At 42.0% G+C, this 22,260-nt stretch overlaps 1 protein-coding gene across 1 annotated transcript in view; it reads left to right on the top strand.

The window, feature by feature from the left end:
* The window catches only part of SLC22A15 (solute carrier family 22 member 15), a 67,151-nt gene extending 46,787 nt beyond the window's left edge, over positions 1–20,364 (top strand). Inside the window, exons 7-12 of the mRNA XM_081026866.1 lie at positions 2,351–2,491; positions 4,351–4,436; positions 12,821–12,941; positions 14,434–14,506; positions 17,046–17,234; positions 17,575–20,364. Coding sequence (XP_080882992.1) covers positions 2,351–2,491; positions 4,351–4,436; positions 12,821–12,941; positions 14,434–14,506; positions 17,046–17,234; positions 17,575–17,661 — 697 coding nt within the window. The 3' untranslated portion in view covers positions 17,662–20,364. The remainder of the gene's footprint in view (positions 1–2,350; positions 2,492–4,350; positions 4,437–12,820; positions 12,942–14,433; positions 14,507–17,045; positions 17,235–17,574) is intronic.
* Positions 20,365–22,260: the final 1,896 nt, after the last annotated feature.

Raw genomic sequence — 22,260 nt, 5'->3', positions numbered from 1 at the left:
TTTAGTCGCAGGGGGAGCAGCCCACCATCCCATGTGGGAATTGAACCGGCAACCTTGTTGAGAGCTCGTGCTCTAACCAACTGAGCCATCCGGCCGCCCCTCTTTTATTTTTTTATATTTTTGAGGCATATTCATTTTGGGGTTCTGACCATCAGGAGATTGAAAAAAACAAATGAACAGATAAGCTAAACTTAGAGTCGGGGAGAATGTCCCTGCTTATTTTCTATTGTACACAGACAGCCAAAGGAATTCTTCTCAAATAAACTTCTTCCCCCCAGCCCCAGGCTCAGAGTGTTAAAATACACGGTAATAGAGACAATGTCATTTCACATACTGCTGTTCTTTTTGAAGATGCTATAAAATTCTAAAGTCTTCTCTGTGGATCTGTCATTGAAGAAAGCCTTAACTGGGGAGTAAAATTATACCTCTGTGTTTAACATCTGTTCCTTTGATTATTTCCCACTGTAGTGCCTTTTTAAATAGTTCTTTGGTGCCCTAAATATACTGTTAAATATTATGCAAGCATTTTAAATTTTGTTTGGGGCCCATAAAGAGCATTGAAATGATTTTAATTGCTGTAGTCGCTCATCCCAATGACCAGCTCTGCCATCAACGAAACTTGCAGGCAGAGTCTCCACCTTGGGACCATGTGCTTTCCTTTCCTTGCCCGGGTTCTCCCATTCTCTCTCACCACCAGCTGGTAACTACCTTCCTCAAGTATCCTGAACTGGCTTTGTTTATTCAAAACTGGCTCTGGTTGCTACCATCACAGCTTGGTGTAAATAGAAGTGTGTGTTTCCATGGCTGGCATTACTTCCCTGGGATTTCTATTTTCCATACAGAGTAGACACACACTAACACATGCAAGACATCAAGAATAGTGTTATGTCAGAGCAGGGTCTTTACTGCAGGTAGAAAGAACTTTTAAAATAGTTTAGAAAACTGGGTTTAAATTTGTTTCACCCGCTGCTTACAGGTAAGGTGCTAGGGGACAGGGAAAAGAGACAACTCGGTGGCACCTTGCATTCTTACATGTGCCATCCTGACTGCAACACTGCTCATTGTCCTTAGTAGATGAGTGACAGCTCTACCCAGTAAGAAGTAATGCGAAGTAGCCGCTACCCCTGGCTCATTTGCTGGAGAGGGAAGACCAGTAAGCAGTTCAGCTCCAGGGGGTCCCTCTACCCTCCTCTGCACCCCTCTGGGTTACTGTAGCCCATTCTTAATAGCTCAGGGCACTGGGCACACTTTGTTATTTTGGCAGAGATGGACAGAAAACTTTCCCATTTGACTTCATCATAGCCAGAGCTCCCTGGACTTTTTCTAAGGAAAACTAGAAGGACTTCCTCATCATAAACACTTGTCAAAGTGAATTGCAAAAACGTAAAAACTGGCGAACTGCCAAAGCCCAAGTGTTATATAGGAATTTATGGTTTCCAGAAATGGAGTCCTAGACTAGTAAAGCCTGATTTCAGGGTTTTATGTTTGTTTGTTCAGTCCTATTTTGTTTTGTTTTTAATGATGCAATTTCCTTGACACAAAAGTTGCGATTATTCCTTTCACTCTGAGGAAGCCCCACCTTACAGCTTCAAGATGGCACTTTGTTTGGCTTAGCTCCTGGGCTCCTTAGTTCCTGCCCTATGGGAGGTAGGCTCAGCGGCAGGCACATGCGAGCCCTCCAGGGGGCGCTCCCTGAGTGTCTCGGCATTGGCTTGCAGAACTAAATAAATGAAGGGCCCTTCGCCAGTTGATTATCCTGGAGGATCCTGCCTCTGCCATCACCTTTGTCTTTTCTTTCCTGTTTTGGGTATCTGCAGCATAGGCACCTGCTGAATGCTGGATGGGGGTGAGAACCTGGTTGGGCGTTGGAGTGCCAGTCATTTCTGGCCTTCAGGTGACCCACTGATGGAATAGTCACTTCTCAGCTCCTGTTCTCTTGGCTTTCTCCATGGGAGTTCTTTGCTAGAGTCATTTTGACAATGTCATAACAATTTGCCTCAGGCAAGTGTCCTATAAATTGTATTAAATAAAGTCAGAATAGAGTCATTGTCTTCTAGGAAATGCAGAAATGCTTGATGAAAGCACAGTGTCTTTTTCAGCAGCTGGCCACTGATTTCCTTCATCTAACATCTCGACAAATGATTTCCAAGGCCCCTTTATTTTTTTGGTATTTTTCCTCCTATAGGAATTTAGATTAGAATAGAAGTCCTAATTAGTGGGAGAGTCAAGCTTATTGCTTGAAACAGATTGCATTATATTGAACCAATGTTTGAATCTTCTCTGGCAAATTCTTATGTGCTTTTTCCGTTGTCCTTTTTGTCTTTAACCCCACCCCCACCCCCAATTGCAGGTTTGTGTGCAGCTTGGTGTATTATGGCCTAACTCTGAGTGCAGGTGATCTAGGAGGAAGTATTTATGTCAATCTGGCCCTGTCTGGCCTCATAGAGATTCCGTCTTACCCCCTCTGCATCTACTTGATTAACCAAAAATGGTGAGTATAGATGAATATTGGAGTGTACCATATACATACACTCTCACATATGTAAATACCTAAATATCACCGTCGTTGACTATATTCAGTATCTGTTAATTACTCCACAGTGATTAGAATTCTTTTCAGACCAGACACAGAATTCATTTTTTAGCACAGTATTTCTTGGGTTTCACGTTTACGAGTTTTTATGGGGGCTTTCAATCCAATATTGAAAGACGTTTGAGTCATCTGTGCATAATTTGTTAGTCCCCACAAATGGGATTATTGGCTCCATGTAGTAAAGCCCCACAGAGCCAGTAACTGTCATTTAGAAGTGCGTACACTGGACAAAGAACTGGACGAACGAGAAAGACGTTTCTTACCTCTTAAGACCCACTTGACTTTGTGGAGGGGAAGAATATATCCTGTTTTGCTACTCATTGTCAGTGGGCACAGTTCTGAAATACTTTTTAAAAGTGCTGTAGAGCACCCTTTCTTCAGTTTTCTCAGCTCCCTTCTGTTCTTGAGCCATGACCAGGGCAACTAAAAATCCCATTCTGTGTGAGCCAGGAATCGGCTGAATTGTGCCAGTTCTCGTTCTCCAGAAACCAGCATTCCTTTAGCCTTGCACTTGGAGCTGTTATCGTGACCATGGCACATTTTGAAGGGTAGGTTTGGATTCTGTTCAGTTGAAGGGTTTTTCTTGGGGGGCGGGGAGGGGAGGCTCCCAGTTGCCTCTGCTGACCCCTCTCATCATAGTCTAAGAGCTGGGTTAGGCGGTATATTCAGAAATCTGTCCCCACCGTCTGTCTCTGCAGTGTGCCAGACTCCCCTCCTTTGTGCAGTTACAGCTTCTGGTGCACATTTCTCACCACCACCGAAAGTATTATAGGACACTGCCCATGGGAGGATCCTATACGTCCTTGGGCCCTGCCTGGTATGGGACCTGTCACGTGGAAGGCATTCGATACTGGCTGTTAAATTAAGCAAAATGACCTGCAGAACTCAAGTCATCTCCGGTCTCCCCGCTGCTCCCACCAGAGTCAGGATTACAATCTGAAGCAGAAGGAAGGAATACTGCTTTTGGGATCAAACACCTGAATTCAAATCTTGTCTCAGCCATGTGTTAGTTTTGTGACTTTGGCCAGTTACGTCCCTAAGCCTCTATGTACTCGGCCTTAAACTAGGGATTATAACATTCCCCTAGCAAAATTGTCATCAAAATTACAGGTCACTTTGAAGTTCCTAACGAGGACCTAGCGAGTAGCAGTCCCCCGGAAAGGGGGTCTTATGAATGTTAATATCTTTCTTCCAAGTCTAGAGCTCTGATTTGAAAATTGCCCCCCACAAGAAAGCATGCAATAAATTTCACTTAATTCTGACCTACTAACAAGAAAATTGTTCTGTTTATATTTTTAAGAGAGGGGCTTGTTTTACAGTGTTTAAAATGTTTAACTGCTTAAGATTCAAGTCACCGAAACTTAAAAAATGAGCTAGAAGGCTCCATTCTCCACGTTTCAGTTTCATTCTCTGGAAGGTGGAGAGAATATAGCAGTACGGTTTATTATTAGGCTTAAGTAAGATAATAGAAAGCATTTGAAGCAATGCCTGGAACATAGTAAATACTCACAGAAATAGAGAGAATGATTTCCCCCCACTGCGCACATTATTTAATCTTGCCATCCAGCAAGGTTTCCCTTTGTTTTTCAAAGGTTATTTATTTCACGCCCTGGTCAGTCACGTGTGCCATGCACTCCTTAAGAAAAGACAAATATGTATGATAAAACTGAGGACGCTTAAAAAGGACAGTTGGGGGAAGAAGCAGATGAGTTGATGAGATTCTCAAGAGAAATGCGTAATTTCTTTCTATTATTTAGGTTTGGTCGGAAGCGGACATTGGCAACATTTCTATGCCTAGGAGGACTGGCTTGTCTTATTGTAATGTTTCTTCCAGAAAAGAAAGGTATGCCTTTCGAATTTCTCCATAAGGGTTTTGTATAGCACTTTTATTACAATGAATCTCAATATCGTGGAGAGATTACCATATGCCATGCTTCATTTCTATGATTGCATATTATTTAGCAATTGTGTGGGGTATAATGGGCCAGATTCTTTCCATTGCCTAAACTGTTCTCTGGCTGAATAATGTGCTTAGAGGTGCACTATTAATTCTTTCAGGCGATTAAGCTACCATCTGGGGTGTCTGGGCTGCCGTACTGGTGCTGTTAGAGTTGTTTATTTGATGATGAGGAGGACCGTTTAGTTCTGCACAGAAAGAAACCCCAGCCAAGGCTGCAGATTGTACTTGTCATTCCAGCCAATCACAAGATGGTAGGGAGATCAGTGTCACTGGTTGTGAAAGGTGGCTTTGGCACCCCTCAATATTCCCAGTCTATCAATATTCCCGATAATAATAGCAGCAGCAATAAGAAGACTATTCATGGTTGGTGAAAATTGACATTTTCTCAGTCTTATGTAAAGTGTGAATAAAACATCCTTAGGGAACTTTGGTATTTTCATATATTTATAGCTTTGCTATGCAAACATAGCTTCCACAAAGGTCCCTTTTGTCCTCCTCATCTAATCTTACCTGCCCCTGTATGGAACTTCTGTAGATAGCATGGGTTCTCACTTGTTTTTTGGATGGGCACACCTGAGGCATGCCAGTTACCGGTCACATCAGGAACTGTGGTTTTGGCAGTGCTCTTCAGTGACAGGAGCGAGTGATAACAAACTCTGCTGCCGAGGTATATGGTTCAACAAAAGCCCTGTTTGGGGGGCATTTCGGTTTTCATCGAGCTCCCTCTCAGAGCTTGTACTGCCCGTGGGAATCATGAGACGGTTGAATGTCCAGGTTTGATAAGTACTGGAAAGGCAGCTGAGAAGTCGTTTCCCATCAGAGCGTTTCCCATATTCATGCTCCTTGGGCAATTGCTTCGCCTCGCGGTTCAGTTGTGCCGATATGTGGAAGACGCCAGGGCCACGTGCTCCAGTTCTGTAACCCTCCAGTACACCGGCCGTGCTCTCGGTTGCCCGCTGCAGTTCTTTGCTTTGAATCTGGGCGCATTTGGTTCACTCGTTAGGATTTTACCCAACATTTAGAACAGCCTTCTAGTGATTTTCATGAACTCATGGAACCTAGAGAATTCAGTAAGTTTGGCTGTTTCTTATTCTCTCAGCAAATTCTTGCCTCTGCTTGTGCCAGGAAAGAGGGACTCCTGAGCTGCTGCGCCAATGGGGGCTTGTGGGACTAAGTGCCCACTTCTGTTTGTCTGGGACAGGATAACAGTGAGCTGCAGATCTTTGTGGCTTTTGGTTTGGCAGATTTTGCTTTTCATAGACAACGTGGAAATTCAGTTGTTTTCTACCTGTAGTACTCCAGGGTTCTATATGTCACCTTCCAGAGAGAAACTTTTTATTGTTACTATCAGCATACCTGTAACCTGTCACAGCTACGCAAGCCAGGCCCATAAGGGCCTTTCCTCCCTCCCACAAACCTGTACACGCCCGGTAACCTGTAGCCTAGGGCTCTGCCACATGGCCCTTTCTACAAAAACCCAAAGTGAAGCGGGTCTAGACCGACCTTACTCTGCTCACTTGCAGCCTGTTTTCAGGGAGCAGCTTCAATCCTTTATCACTTGTGCCCCTTGGTGGACACCTAGCATAGCAGAGTGTAAGAAACGTAACATAGCTGCCTGTCTTGCACACTCCACGTGCCTCAGGCACGTGATATCTCTATGATAGTTGGAAAAATGGACATCTAGTCTATTTTTGAAGATTTCCAGGGAAAGAAATTTCGTAATGTCCCTTAGCAAAATTGTTTCTATTTTTGATAACCATTAGAATGTTAGAATGATGCTCTTCCATGACAATTGAGCCCATTTCCTTTCATTTTATTCTTCACTGGAGACAGAGAACAGATGGTCACCCTTTTCCTTTTTTCGCATAATCCTTTCTACACTTGCAGAGAGCCGTCTAGCTGATCCTGAATCTTCTCTTTTTTGAGCTCAAAAATATTTGTTTTTTTAAACTTTCTTGGAACCTCTCATCGTTACTCTTTAACATATTTCAATGGCTTTCTTTGAAATCTCAATTTTTTTTAAAGGTCCTGAGCTTTAAGCTACATGTGATGAAAGTTCTGATAAACACATATTTAAAACAAGGCTTAGTAGTTGGAAAATTCTGTCAGCATCTTGTGTGAGCTTGGAGACCACTCACAGCTTTTTATGCTCATTTTCCCCTCTCTTTTCCCCCAGCAAACATGCATTCATTCTCTCCTTTCTGCCAACTCAGGTGTCCCTCTACCTACCAGCCTTTTTTTGGTATCTGTATATAACTGTGGTTCTCTGTGTCTAAAGCACAGACATAGAGATATAACTAGAAGAGACAGCCAGACAGCTAGAAAATAGATTATTTGGTGTTTCTCAGCCTGTGGTTTATAATTATTAGACAGAGTGCTCTGTCCAGTTCATATTGGCACACTGGCTGGCCTCCAGATGAATGTTCTCCCTCTGGGGATGATGTTACCAGGTAGCCACTAAGGTTTTCCACAGATTGGTCATCATACATTTTATCTTGCTTGAAGGATCCTAAGTAAGCTTACAATACTGGCTACCATTTATTAAGTGTCTTAATAAAGACAAGAGAACTATGTGCTGGGTCCTTTCATATATAGAAGCTATTATATATTGTCGCCATTTTATAAGGAAACTAAAGCTCAGATAGGTCGAGCAACTTGTCCAAAGTTGCACAGCAAGTAAGTAGCACACCTGGGAGTCAGATTTCAGGTCTTTATGACTCTTAAATCAGTGTTGGTTGGGGAATGCTGTTTTGCCTTCTTAGAATTTTAGAACCAAAGTATTCATTGCAAATGGTGAAGCTGTCATATTAGAGGATTAACGCTGGCCAGTTCGTAGTCTTCAGTGGACAGGCCTGATGGGAAATGTCTAGGGTTCAAGAACCTGGGTTGTCAGCGTGGCACCGGGGAAGGAGGTTGGCAAGGAGGTTTCTGGCAGTGGTGGTCCTGCCAGAGAATCTGAATACTGGGAAGTCCCAGCACGTGACTAGATGAGCAAGTTTCATAGCTGAAGGGCGTGTGCTCAGACTCAGCTCTAGTGGAGCCTTTATATCTCATTTCTTTTGTCACTCTTGGCCTGCCCATTTTTTATTCAGCTGACTTCTCTAGTGCCTGCTCTATACAAAATACTGTTCATCAATAAGACCTCGTACCTGGCCTTTTTGCACCCTAAGACCAGGACAAAAGCAAGGATGTCCATTCTTACACCTTCTATAGAGCATGGTACTGAAATTACAAGTGACTACAATAAGGCAGTAAAAAGAAATTGAAGGGATCCAAATTGGAAAGAAAGAAGTGAAACTTCTGATTATCTCCATTGAAAATCCTAAGGAACGTACAAAAAAATCTACTAGAATTAATAAATGAGTTTAGCAGAGTCATGTGACATGGAATTTTATTTCTGTGTATTAACACTAAGTAATTTAAAATTGAAATAAAGCAATACTGCTTGTAGTAAAATTAAAAACACATAAGATGTAGAGCTAAATTTTACAAAATATAGAAAACTACAAAATATAAAGCACTGATGAGAGAAATTAAAGACCAGATAAATGAATTGGTGGTAATAGTAATAATAATAAAATCAATGAAGAAATTACAATACTGAAGGATCAGAAAATGTTGTTTAAAATGTCCATTCTCCCCAAATTGATCTATCTCAGCCCAATCCCAACAAAATTTCCAGCAGGCTTCTTTTTATTGATAGATATTGACAAGTTGAAACCTAAAATTTTATAGAAATGCGAAGGATCTAGAAGATCCAAAATAATGTTTATCGAGAAAAACAAAGTTGGAGGGCTTACCCTACCTGATTTTAAAACTTACTACAAAGTTACATTAATCAAGATAATATGATATTAGCATAGAAACGGTTGTAGAGATAGGTAGTGGAACAGAATTGAGTATGAAATAGACCCACCTATATGGTCAATTGATTTTTATTTTGTGAGGAGGGGATGAGATTTTTACTCACCTTTTATAAATGTTTTATTCAGTCATAACATACATTGAGAAAAATGCACACGGTCAATTGATTTTTAACAAAGATAAGTCAGTTAAATGAGAACAAGATAATGTTTTCAACAAATGATGCTGGAATAATTGGATATCTATATGCAAAAATTTAACTTCAACCATGTTATATCATATACAGTAACTAACTCAAAATTGATAGTAGACCTAAATAAATGTAAAGGCTAAATCTATTCAACCATGTAAAAGAGAACATAGGAGAAAATCTTGTTGACTTTAAGTTAGGCAAAGATTTCTTAAAAAGGACACAGAAGGAACAGAAGGAAAGAAATTCACCTTAAGACTTCATCAAAATTAAAAACTTTTGTTTTTTAAGAAACATCATTAACGAAATGAAAAGTAAGGTGCAGAATGGGAAAGATATTTGCAAAATACATACCTGATAAAGGACTTGTATCCGTAATATAGAATCTTACAATTCAGTAATGAGGAAAAAATGGGCAAAAGATGTGAGCAGACACTTCTCCAAAAGGATATAAAAATTGCAAATAAGCATGGTAAAAGATGTTCAATATCATTAGACATTAGGGAAATAGAAATTAAAACCATGCTGAGACACCACTACACACCTCTTAGTATGACTAAAATGAAAAAAACTGGCCATACCAGATGTTGACAGTGATAACAGGAGGAACTGGAACACTTATATACTGCCAAGAGAAATGTAAAATTGAAAAAAAAAAAAAAAAGAAATGTAAAATTGTACAGATACTTTGGAAAACATTAGCAGCTTATTTTAAAGTGAAACATACACATACTATACGATTCAACTTTATCCAAGAGAAGCAGCAACACAGATCCACACAGACTTTGATGCAAATAGTAGCTTTATTAATAATAGCCCCAAATTGAAAGGAAACCAAATGCCCATCAGCTGAAGAATGGATAAACAAATTGTGGTATGTCCATTCAATGAAATATTACTCAAGCAGCAACAAGGAAGGATCTAAAACCTACTGATACACATAACAATAGAGAGAAATTTCACAAGCGTTATACTAACAAAAAGAAGCCAGACACAAAAGTCTACAAACAATTATTCATGTGAAATTCTAGAAATGGTGATTCTCTAGTGACGGAACTGTGTGCATATGTGATATTAAAAAAAAAAAGCCAAACAGAGCAAAATAATTGTGTTTTTTGGCCTAACCTATGTACCATAATAGAGGGCCTACAGCTGTCTTAAAGATTTAAAAAAAAAAAACTTATTTATTTATTCATTCATTCATTCATTTTTAAGGACGGCGCAGCTCACAGTGGCCCATGCAGGGATTGAACCGGCAACCTTGGTGTTATTAGCACCATCTTCTAACCAACTGAGCTAACGGGCCACCCCGTGTCTTAAAGATTTTTTTACATATCGTGTTTCCCCCAAAATAAGACTTAACCGGAAAATAAGCCCTAGCATGATTTTTCAGGATGACATCCCCTGAACATAAGCCCTAATGCATCTTTTGGAGCAAAAATTAATATAAGACCCAGTCTTATTTTCGGGGAAACACTGTATGCACAAACAATAAAACATTTGCTATAGTCACCCAGTGAATGAAGTGGATGATTAAGTTGAATTTGTATATTTTGGGTCATTGAAACGTGACTGTAACATACTGAGACATTTTGTCCTGCTGAGCCCAAATCAGTTCTGAGAAAACTTCCAGATAATTAGTTCGAAAAATTAAGACCTTAATAGCTGCATCATAGGAATAAACTTAACAACCTCGTGAGTTCATTACTTTGAAGGAGACAAGCATTTTGAGAATTCCATTTTTTGCAAAGATAATTGAGTTAAATTTTCCCTTTTAAGTCATGGTTTTTTCTAAACAGTTGCTTTGAACATTCATTGGTAATAGCCAATAATATCTGATTTTTTGGTAAAGAACTAAGGTCAGGAAATCAGGGAACCAGCCCAGTGGCTGCAAAGCCTTCCTAAACGTTAACTCAGGATGACCAACGCCCAGCAGTTCCACAGGCAGGAGTCTCAAAAAGAATGGGAAATAATTATCTAATAAACAGAGCTGTCTGAAATTTACATGGGCTAACTTGGGCAAAAGGGAATTCCTCCAAGTTTAAGTGGTGACTGCAGACTCTGTTGGCAGGAACACTGGCACAGAAACACAGAAGTTTCAAGCATCAGATGAGGTGTTAGGCTGATGGGAGCACCCTGAGGTCATGGGGCTGGTCCCAGGTTCCCCAGATGGGCCACAGCTGGAAGTGTCCTGAGCCCCACATAGGAGACTTATTCCAGCTTTGGATCTTGTGGGTGTTTAGATGACAAGCCTTCTATGATGTGCCATTTGGCTTCAATTTTCAGGATGGCCATCCGTAACCTGTTGTTAGGGATGTTTTAGTGTGTCTCCATTCAATTCTGAAAGATGCCATCCTGTTCGGGTTGAAAACAGTCCCGGAGATTATTTGCAGTCAAGCAGATATGCACGTTTCTGTTTGCTTCCATGCCACTCAATACCTTTTCCTGACTCACTCATTTTTCTGGAAAATAATTGGTGAATTTAATAGTCCTCATTATTATTAATTGAAGTGGTAAGGTCCAGACACATATTTTGGGGTAAATGCTGACAGGTGGGATTCTTTTTCCAGAAGCACCTCATGGTGTAAAATAACATATTCAGTACTTAAAATGGCTAGCATCTTCTTCCAAATAGCCTGGCAGACGAGGAGAAAGCCCCAGATGGTCGAGTTTGGCAGTGCCTGGGCCACTGTGTTCATGACACCATCTTTAAAGTTGATGAAGATTTATGTCATTGTCAAGCAGGGGAGGTGAAACATATTTTAGAATGGAGTGTATCATGTGCCTCCTTCCTCAGAAGCTGAGCGAGCACGAACACAGGTTCTTTTCACTAAATTAACCCTATTGTAGTCCTTCTACTGACTTGTTCCCCAAATATTTAATGAGTACCACTGCGCATCGAACTATGGGAGGTGCTGTGAGGGACACAGATACAAACAAGATGCCAGCCTCAGCCTGAGGTAACTCGAAATAGACTCTGGGCAGACAAGATGGGAACGTCGGCCACTGCAGGAGAGTGTCTGGAGTGAGCCAGTTGAATGGATCAGGAAATAGAGGCAGTGAAGGTCAAAGGAAGGAACGAGTATTGCGTTTGAGTTATTTAAAGGAAGAGTGGTTTAGATGAGCCATGCATCCAGTCCCAAGAGAGGGGACAAGCGTGTTCTATTTGGCAGAAATGTCAGAGAGAATGAGAGGCAATTACTTTGGTGAATCGGACATCACTGTTGACCTATAAGAGTAGGAGTTTCAGGAGAGGATGGCATTGGGAGCCAGGTCGTGGTGACTTATGGGGCATATGCACGTGAGAAAGTGAGGGGCTCGTCACTCGTTGGAGATGTTTGATAACGAAGCCAGGAAAGTATTACAGAGTTGCTGAGCATTTTATTTTTTCCTCAGAAGAGAATTGTTATTTTGAAGGCAGAGGACAATAGGAGAGGTTAAATACATTCGAAAACGAACCACAGGATAATTGATAATGTTTTTAATAAGGAAATGAACTGGCATAAAATGTCTTTTTGCATTTTCTGTAAATACGTTGCATTAAGACACTCAATTATCATTATTGTCAGATTTGTAAGTCAGATAAGAAGTTGGGGAGGAAGAAGGATGAACAATAGCTCCCATATTTAAGTCTTGTTCTTGAATGAACATTGATGTTTTGTGTCTTCTGGGAGTAATTTCATGGGATTATTTCTTATCTTTGCAATGGAACACCAAGGAATGCAAACCGAAGGTAGGAGTTTTTCTGGCCCTCACCTCTGCTCCCCTCATCTATCAGACTTAACTCCCCTCATAAGCCAGGGCTTGGCATGCTGACCAGCACTGTACAGCATTGATTGCTGAGCAAGGTTGGGAAGAAAGGAGAGGAAAGTAACACCCTTGGAGGAGGAAACTTAAGATTTCCCTGAAGCTCCCTTTACTGCAGTAGAGAAGTTTTCAGGAGGCTCTGTCATGCAGCGGTGATTGCAAGTTTAATCCCACATAACAACCACCACTACGTACAATGTCGTGGGGATAGCCAAAGCATTACGAACATGGTTGCATGTGTGTAGGCTGTGATCACGAAACCTTCTGAATGTGTATTCAGTCGTCTTCCCTCTTTGCTGTTTGAGATCACCCTGATTGCCTCTTACTCCTTCAGAATTAAATGTCTCATTTAAAAAAAGATTCGTTCCGCTAAAGCCCTCACAGGTGTGGCACTTGTCCTCCTCAGACACAGGTGTGTTTGCAGTGGTGAACAGCCATTCCTTGTCTCTGCTGGGGAAGCTGACCATCAGTGCTGCTTTCAACGTCGTGTATATCTACACCTCGGAGCTTTACCCTACAGTCATCAGGTACGTCTCACACACAGCCACCTTCTCCTTCACCCATGCCGCATGTTGGCATGGATGCTGACATCAACGAGGGTGACGGTTCCTGCTTCACCTGGAGCTGAGTCAGTAAGGGCCAGCAACAATTCAGCAAGCAGTTGTAAGCTGTCCGTGTAGACCGCTCTTTGCTCATTGGGCTGAGGAAAGTGGAGCTGGAGCTGGAGCTGGAGTCCCTCCTGTAAATGGTGAGGAAAGTGCTCTGCTCCAAACCTATCCTGTCACCCAAATAGTGCTCGGATGTCGTTGCATTTCGGTGGACCTCATTTATTCAGTCACCCATCATCCTGTGTCAGGCACACGGCAGACCAAGACACGAAGTCCCTGTTCTCCCCGAGCCTGCACGGGAGCACAAAACATACACATTTTAAAGAAGATAATTCCACATGGTAATGAGTGACGATTCGATTTACACATTAGTTCTTAAAGGTGGTTTTTGATGAGTAGGACCTGCTTATCTCAAAAAGAACATCTTTCATCCTAAATTTCTCCTCAGAAAATAGGTCTGAAAACAAAACACCCCAAAATGTGTAGGGCAGGGGTTCCCAGCACTGCCTCTGTGGGCTAGGCTGGTATTCCCTCAGTGAGCAGTTTTTTTGAGGCTCATTCCAAATGGACCCTTCTCTTTCCCTTATCCATACAGGAAGCCTAATGGGTTTTTTTTTCCATCTTTTTCCTAGTAAGAGATCAGATTTCTGCAATTGGCTAGTCGTTTCCTACTTGTGCCCATAACCTGCTTTCTTTGGCTCCTGGCTATGAAACTAGGAGGACCACTTTGTCCAAATTGGGACACGTGTGAGAGGAATGTGGGTGCTGTTAACAATTAGTCTGGGGTGGTGGGGTGATGTATGGTCACCCTACCTGTAACTATTACCATTCTCTCTTCCTCCCACTTTTTTCATACCTACACTTCCCAAGAAGATAATGTTCCTGGTTCCCTAAGAATATGAGCTCAGTCAACTCCTATTTATAAGCCTGACCCTTTCATCGTTAATTAGTTGAGTTTCAGTAAATGGGCAGATGTTTCAGGTCACAAAGCCCTGGCTCCCCTATGGTTGTATTAACTGATTGGAGACCCAAGACGTAAAAAACCCATGAGCACGTTCGGCAAGAAATATTCACGTGCTCAGAGATGCACTGTCCAATGTGGTCGTTGTTAGCCTCAGGTGACTATTTAAATTTAAATGAATTAAGATGAAATGTTAAACATTCATTTCCCTGTTTGTCGTCCTTTTGAGCGCTCTGTAGCTGCCAGTGTCTAGCATGCAGAGACTTTCACATCGGACAGCGCAATCATAGAGCATTTCCCACATCACAGAAAGTTCTGGTAGGCAGCTCTGCTGGATACGCTGTGCTTCCACTTTGGAATATATTATCCTAGGCCCACTAATCCCCAGGGTCTTCAAATGTCCCCGCAGAACTTACTGATTTTTCTTTAACTGTTTCTTTTGCCTTTCAGGAATGTTGGGCTTGGGACTTGTTCCATGTTCTCCCGAATTGGTGGGATTATCGCTCCCTTCGTCCCCTCACTGGTTGGTTTGTACCTCCTGGTTTTGTTTTTCTTGATTCTTTGCTGTGGACATGCTTGTGCTTTTGAGTAGAAAGAGATAATGAACAGCGGCCATTTAGGATCAGCCCGACCACACATGTGAACCTGTGCCTTATTAAAGATCCTTTTATTTTTTTTAAATATTTTTTTTTTGTTTATTGGGGCAGGGGAACAGGACTTTATTTGGGAACAGTGTGTACTTCCAGGACTTTTTCCCAAGTCAAGTTGTTGTCCTTTCTTAGTTGTGGAGGGTGCCGTTCAAGCTTCAAGTTGTTGTCCTTTCAGTCTTAGTTGTGGAGGGCGCAGCTCAGCTCCAGGTACAGTTGCCTGTTGCAGGGGGCGCAGCCCACCATCCCTTGCAGGAGTCGAACTGGCAACCTTGTGGTTGAGAGGACATGCTCCAACCAACTGAGCCATCTGGGAGCTCAGCTGCAGCTCAGCTCAAGGTGCCGTGTTCAATCTTAGTTGCAGGGGGCGGAGCCCACCATCCCTTGCGGGACTCGAGGAATTGAACTGCAACCTTGTGGTTGAGAGCCCACTGGCCCATGTGGGAATCGGAACAGGCAGCCTTCGGAGTTAGGAGCATGGAGCTCTAACCACCTGAGCCACCGGGCCGGCTGAGATTAAAGGTCCTTTCGGCTGAGATTAAAGGTCCTTTTAGATTAAATATCAGTCAATCGGATGTACTCTTACCGAGGATGCTTTCCCCCCCAGGGCTCTGATGTTTTGTTTGTCTGTATTCATTGGGGAGTTAATGCCAGCTCACCCCCTTTCTGTCCCCATTCACAAGTTAGTCCACTAGTGAATATTTATTAAGTTTCCGCTGTGTGCTGGGCTCTGTGCTAACCTCCTTACATATGCCATCTTAGGCCATCTTCATAGTAACCATCTGAGGTAGGCATTGTTGTTACCCTGTGTTACAGACGAGAGGACGGCAAAAAGGCATCAGATGCCTTCCCCAAAGACACACCTCTTGGAAAAGAAAATGAGAAGAGAAATACGCCTAGCCGTGTGTTTGTTCATACTTGTTGCCATTTTCTAAATTTTATAGTTAAAACACAGGTGCTCGACTTAAATGACAGCCCTGTCATCCTTCCAGTCGTGAAATGTTCAGGTTCTGTGACAGAACCTACACGCGTCTCTGCTTGGTCTGCTCTCTGACTTTCCCAGCTAAGACTCAGCGAAGGGTGACTAGATTTGGTGTGGCACTTTGAACCTGTTCGTTACTCAGGCAACTTGACTCACCACCTCCTAGGACAGGGTATCTCTGAAATGCCATTGTAGCTTTTTCTTTTTTTGAGTTGTGATATACTTCCTTTTTCGGAGTATCTCTCTCCAGGTCTCGTGCTTAATTTTAGGTTCTAGGACTCTTCTTATGAAGGAGTCATTAGTTCCATTCTGCAAAATGTGTCTCACAGGAGGGGGTCTATCATGAAAGATACCCACCTTTGGATGGCTCTCCTAAAACACCGTAATACCCAGCACTGTGTTTCTACTGATTTCTTACTCAATTGAGGAGAGGTGAAAGTGTTCTGTTCCCTTTTATTCAACAACAACACTCATAATGCTGGACATGTGTCTGCATGTAAATGGCCAAAGGTCAGAGGTTCTCTTCCTCCATCATCTGTTCTCTTTTGAAAAATCAGCAAAATATTACCTGAGGGGACAGCCTAACCGGTAGTGGTCCTACTCACAGAATTTGGAAGCCCAAACAAGGAGATAATACTGAGCAACTCCTGTGCAGGAGTTCAATCAAGAAAGTCAATATCAGCTCAGGCCCCAGGGCACCATCTTGCAAGGACCATGTTTTGTTTGTTTTTCTGTGTTGTTATCTTTGAACCTGTTTGTGTGTAAAAACACTGTTTCAATTTTCCTGAGAATATTTTTTGGATCTCCAAAGTGAGTGCTTGTATCACTGGCCTCTTGTCATGTTCAGTTCAGGTACTTTCCAACCCTATGTATGTGTAGGGTTCTTTGGGTTTCTCTTTTTCTTCTCAGGGCGTTGATACCTTTAACCCCCCTGTGCGTGTCATTTATGGTGCTAAGCGAATCAGCGAGCATTTGTGGGATTGTTTGGTTGATTCCAGGGCTGAGAACTTTCAAGTTCATCACCAGCCAATATCTGGGGTGTCTCCTAAGGGAAGAGTATGGGGAGAGCACTGTGTTAGAAGCTACATGCCTGGAATAGAACCTGAGCACCTGGTTCCTGACAGACTTGGGCCGCAGAGGATTGGCTGCTCCTCCCACAATCGCCACCCTCCACACAAAGCAGTCTGCTGCTTCTGATCCACAAAGCAGGGCTGTGTGATCTACTCACCCCTCTATCTGGGTGCCTGAGGAATCACTGAATTCCCAGGGTAATTCTCTATGGGGAAAGAAGTGGGTTACAGTGTAGTCGAGTGGGAACATACGAACTGGATGGTCAACAGGGCAGTCGCTCAGTCATAAGTCTGCAGATGTCGTCTCCAAGGAAACTAATACTGAGTTTTTGTTTGTTTCCATTCCTCTCCCTGCCCCCACAGAAATACGTGCAGTGGTCTTTACCCTTCATTGTCTTTGGAGCCACGGGCCTGACCTCCGGCCTCCTGAGTTTATTACTGCCAGAAACCCTTAACACTCCGTTGCTGGAGACAGTTTCTGACCTCCAGGTATATTCATATCGGAGGCTGGGGGAGGAAGCTCTGTCTTTACAGACCTTGGATCCCTCACAGGTATGGAAGTATTAGTCCTAACATTGAGATTTACCACTTAGATAATGATGGGGTGCGGGTGGGGGTGGGGGTGGGGGTGGAAGAAGTATGTCTGGTTAGATTAAATAGAACCCAGCAAAACTGCTTGGAAACAAAGGTGGGATCTAGTAGCCGCTGATTTTCAGAGAAATCAAGATACTCGATGATTCATTCGCTTTCTTAGAACACCTTCGGAGCTAATTCTTAGGGGCTGGATGTCATCAAAAGACAGTTGTCCGTGGAATGAATGTTGGATAGTAATTTTCATTTTAGAAATGTCATGCTGTCCTTTCGCTGCCCTTTTCTCCTTTCCTGTTTTCAGTCTGCGGACAAGGAGAGTGCTGTCGGGAGTGAGAGTGAGGAAGAAGAATTCTACGACGCGGATGAAGAGACTCAGATGATTAAGTGAAGAACCCCAGAATCCTTCTCGGAAGCAGATCATCTTCTGTGCTTCTGGCTAAGGCAGGTTCTCCCAGGAAACTTAACAGACTTAGAGAAAGACAGGCTGGAGCAGACATGGGAAGTACTCCGCATGGAGACTGATTTTTTTTTTCAGGCACAGAGCAAGTCAGAGAAGAGATTTCGTGGGAGAGGCCGTTACTATCTTGAGGGAATAGTTGTTAAATGTCCAGAATTCAGGTTTAGTGCAGAATCATGACCTCTGGCCAGACAGCTCAAATATACATGCTAGCGTGGCAAGCTGATTTGTTTCTAGAAGTTTGATCATGTTGCTTGTCCTTCATCTAAAAGCATGTATGTAAACTTTCTTCCCACTAATTTAGGGGACTAAGATAAACACCCTTAAGATTTCATCTTTAGGTCCTTAAGATTCCTGTTCATACCGTATTTGACATCTGCCCTTATCAGTGGCTCCTCACCAGGAATCTTCTGAGGCAGGTTGGTGTGAGCGTTTTCTTTTTGTGCCAGAGGAAAAGCACCGAGAGGTCATCTGTGTGGCCCAAGGCCCTTCAGCTTCACTGGGACTGATGACATTTGGGTCCTCAGCTTGGTTCCCAGCCTCATGCTTGGCTTGAGCAACTTGTGCCTTTATTCTCACAGATGATCCTCTAGGAAAAGCCAATTGTACCAAAGCAACTTTCTCAGCATCAGAGGTGTGACTGCAACTCTGTTAGCTCCCTTCACCACTCCAATTGTGTAATTTCTTCAGTTCCCCACTTGGGCGCACCTCCAAAAGAATTTCCAGCTCAGGCCCTAGTTCCAGCAATAACTTCAGAATCCTGCCCAGTATATGATGCTGTTTGATGAAGGTGGAGGGCAGTCACAAAGTGACATGGTGAGCACTTGGACGTTAAAAGGCGGGGAGGGGAGATGCCATTTTGTATAAGGAAGAAACTACACGGTGTTTTATTTGAGTTGTTTTCAGGATTGTGCCCTGAGGGACTTAGGCAACACTTAAGAACTTTAACTCTTCCCCCCGCCCCCAGATCAGCCCCTACCTGTTCCGTCAAATGTGGAAGACACAGTAATGTTATAGGAAAATTTGATTTTGTCATTAAGGACTACCGACTTTCAAATAAATCATACCCATAGTTTCTTAAAATCATGTGCTGGAAATATGTGTTTTACCCTGAAACTTGAATGTTACCTCAAACCTGAGTATTACGTCAGCGAGCTTGAGCAGCATTGTTTTAGGTCACTTTCCCAACTGGAAAAATTCCTGTGTTTTCAGAATTTCCATTTCTATTAATCTCGTAGAGAAAAAAGAAATTGCATTAGAGGTAAAGAGAAGACATCACTGTGACTGCTTCTGGAAATCTTGGAGGCATCACTCCCAATTGGCTCCAGTACTCTCCCATCTTCTTCCTTTTAGTTTGCGCTGTATCAGCCAGTACCTGTGTATAGGTTAAACTATTCCTGTGTTCTTTATGCCCTTGATTATGGATTGTGCTCTTCCTAACTAGGGGCCAGCTCTATTACTTTTTTATCTCCCTCTGTTGTGCCCAGAACATGGGCCTAGACACAACAAGGATTAGTAAGTATCCTTGTTTCTAGCCATCAGGGAAATTGTGGAACTCCTCCCAACATCATTTTTGTAAAGCCCAGGCAGATCTGACCCCAATCCCCAGACTGTGTAATCCTGCTTATCTTTCTCTGGAAAATGGAGACCCTGCCCACCACCAGGAGAGGAAGAAAGGAAGAACTTGCAAGGACACTTCGAAGTTCTTCTTCAACGGTCAGAGCATTCACAATAAAACAGCATACTAGCATACCTGTGATTTGGGGTTGGTGGGAACTCTCTTTGCATTGTAAGAGCAATACATCCCATTATAGCCATTATAGAAAATTTGGAAACTAGAAGTTAATTTATCACCCAAAGTCTCAACACCCAGAGACAACCAGTGTTGAGGCTTTGTTGGGAATTTTCAGTTGGGAATTCATCTGTCTGTTGTCACGGGAGTTCCCTCTGCCCCTGGCTAAATAAATGAGGATTCCATTAGTTCTGTCCCTGGGTATCCTCTTTTCCCAGCTATGGGGTGGAAGAAAAGAGGAAGAGATACACAGTTTGAGCACATGTTGCTTAGTAAGGCTAGATGGGCTATCAGCCACTCATGTCAGATGTGTCACAGAATTTTGTTTCTTTCAAGATGGTCTTTTGGCAAAGTGTAGTACGGTAATTACAGCTTTTTCATTCCCTTGCCTTTTATAAAAACAGATTGTTTTCCTTTTGATATTAACTGTTAAAGTATAACGATTGTAGAGAATGTGTACCTGTGTATATTTATATTGATTAAATTATTGAAAGGCTTTTAACTTATAGGTAACATGTTGTTTGTGCAAATGATTTGTAAAAGGTATCCTTTTTAAATATTGTTTTATTGTATTCAAAATTAAATTTCTTTTCTCCTAAAACGCAGCAAGAAAAATGTAAGACGCCCAAGAAACTCCAGGGTTTCCAAGGTCAAAGGTCTTGTAACAGCTTCTCAAGAACCTTTGCACCAATGGACATGTTGAAAGAAACTGTGTTGTAGTTTCCTGATTTGGTGAGTGGAAGCCACTGCCCATTGAAAACGCAAAATTTGTCATGTGGCTGCTTTCAAGCAATACAGATGTGCTTTAGTATTTAAACATGAATAAATAAACCAAATATAGCAAATAAATAAGAAGCCAGTGAAAGTTTCTGGGGCGCTGCTTAAGTGAATATAATCTGGACAGGTATTTTTATGGAGGTCAGATGACCAAGATCCTTTCAGTAGAGTTATATTAACAAAAACGTTGAAATACTTAACATTATTGTATCAGGATTAAAATATAGCTTTCCAATAGCTGTAAATTCTTATTAGGTTATTGGTTCTTAAATTCGAAAGATAACTATAAAGGATCTTGTAAACTAAATGAAGTATAGGTGTTTGGCTTCTTATGAATTTAATAAAGAATCACAAAATGTAGGTCTTTTCTTCATACAGAATGTGGTAGGATGTGTAGTAGCATGTTTGACAAACTGGGCAAATATAGAATCTGCTAGAAGTTCAGAGTGCTATGTGGGACGTTATACAGGGACTGTATAACGAAGTTAGGGAGTTGTGGACACAATAAATAACTGTAAAAATATTCTCAGAACTAGAAAAATGCAATGATAATGCGTTGTTGGACAAGTTCTCTATAATGTAGTACATTGAAAGAGAAAGACCTTATGATTCCCTGAATAGATACAAAAAGAGTATTTGGCAAAATTCAGCACCTACTCAAAATAAAAGCTATTAGCAGACGAGGAATAAGAGGGAAAGTTCCTTAGCAAAACAAGGGATATTGTGGTACATATGGGTGAATTGGCAAATAGTGTCTCTTCACCTTCCTGGTATCTCAGTCTTCAAAGTTTTTTGATCATGACCCACAATGGGGGGGGGGGATATATATATATATATAGTCTCCCTCTCTTTCCTCTCCCCTTACAAACATGTGTAATGTAAATATATATTATATATGGAAACGATACAAATGTTATATATGTATTATATATATAGAGAGAGAGTTATACAGTTATATGTGACTTAACAACAGGGATCCATTCTGAGAAATGCCTCGTAGGCGATTTCATGGTTGTGCAATCACAGAGTGCACTTACACACACCTAGATGGTACCGCCTCCTGCACACCCGGGCTGGAGGTACAGCCCATTGCTCCTTAGGCTACAAACCTTACAGCATGTTACTGCACTGAGTACTGTAACACAACGGTAAATGTGTATCTAAACATATCTGAACATAGAAAAGGGACAGTAAAGATATGCTATAAAGACAGTGGTACGCCTGTGCAGGGCACTTACCATGAACGGAGCTGGCAGGACCGGAAGTTGCTCTGGGTGAGTCAGTGAGGGGGGTGAGTGGATGGGAAGGACATGACTGCACGCGCCTGCAGACTTTATAAACACGTACACTCGGGTTACAGTGTTAAATTAACAGCGGCTTACTGTAACTTTATAAACTTTGTTGTTTTAACTTTTTGACTCTTGTAATAACACAAACACATTGTACAGCTGTACAAAAAGCTTTTCTTTATCTCTTTAATCTGTAATTTTTTTTCTATTAAAAAACTTTTTTCACTTTCTAAAATTTTTTGTTAAAAACTTTAAAGACATATACACACACACACACGCACACACACTGGCTAGGCCTAAACAGGGCCCAGTCATCAGTATCCTGTGTCCCCCCCCTCTATGTCCTGTCCCACTGGAAGGTCTTCAGGGGCAATGACTGGCAGGGAGCTGTCTTCTATGACAACAATGCCTTCTTCTGGAATTCATCCTAAGGACCTGCCTGAGGCTCTCCTTGAGGAGGTGTCACTCTTTTCAGAAATGTGTCCATGGTGGTTTGCTTGTTTTCATCATAGATTTGCTTCTAAGCAGGTAATACCCATTGAACATTCCTCTCTGTTAATGATGGTGTGATGTCACTAGGTGATAGGAATTTTTCAGCTCCATTATACTCTTATGGGACCACTGTCGTTGACTGAAACATCATGTCATACATGATTGTATGTTTAAAATGTT

Source organism: Rhinolophus hipposideros, assembly GCF_964194185.1.
Source record: "Rhinolophus hipposideros genome assembly, chromosome: 19".
Classification (NCBI taxonomy): Eukaryota; Metazoa; Chordata; class Mammalia; order Chiroptera; family Rhinolophidae; genus Rhinolophus; species Rhinolophus hipposideros.
The sequence above is the reverse complement of the archived record's forward strand: the minus strand, read 5'-3'. Positions and strand labels throughout refer to the sequence as shown.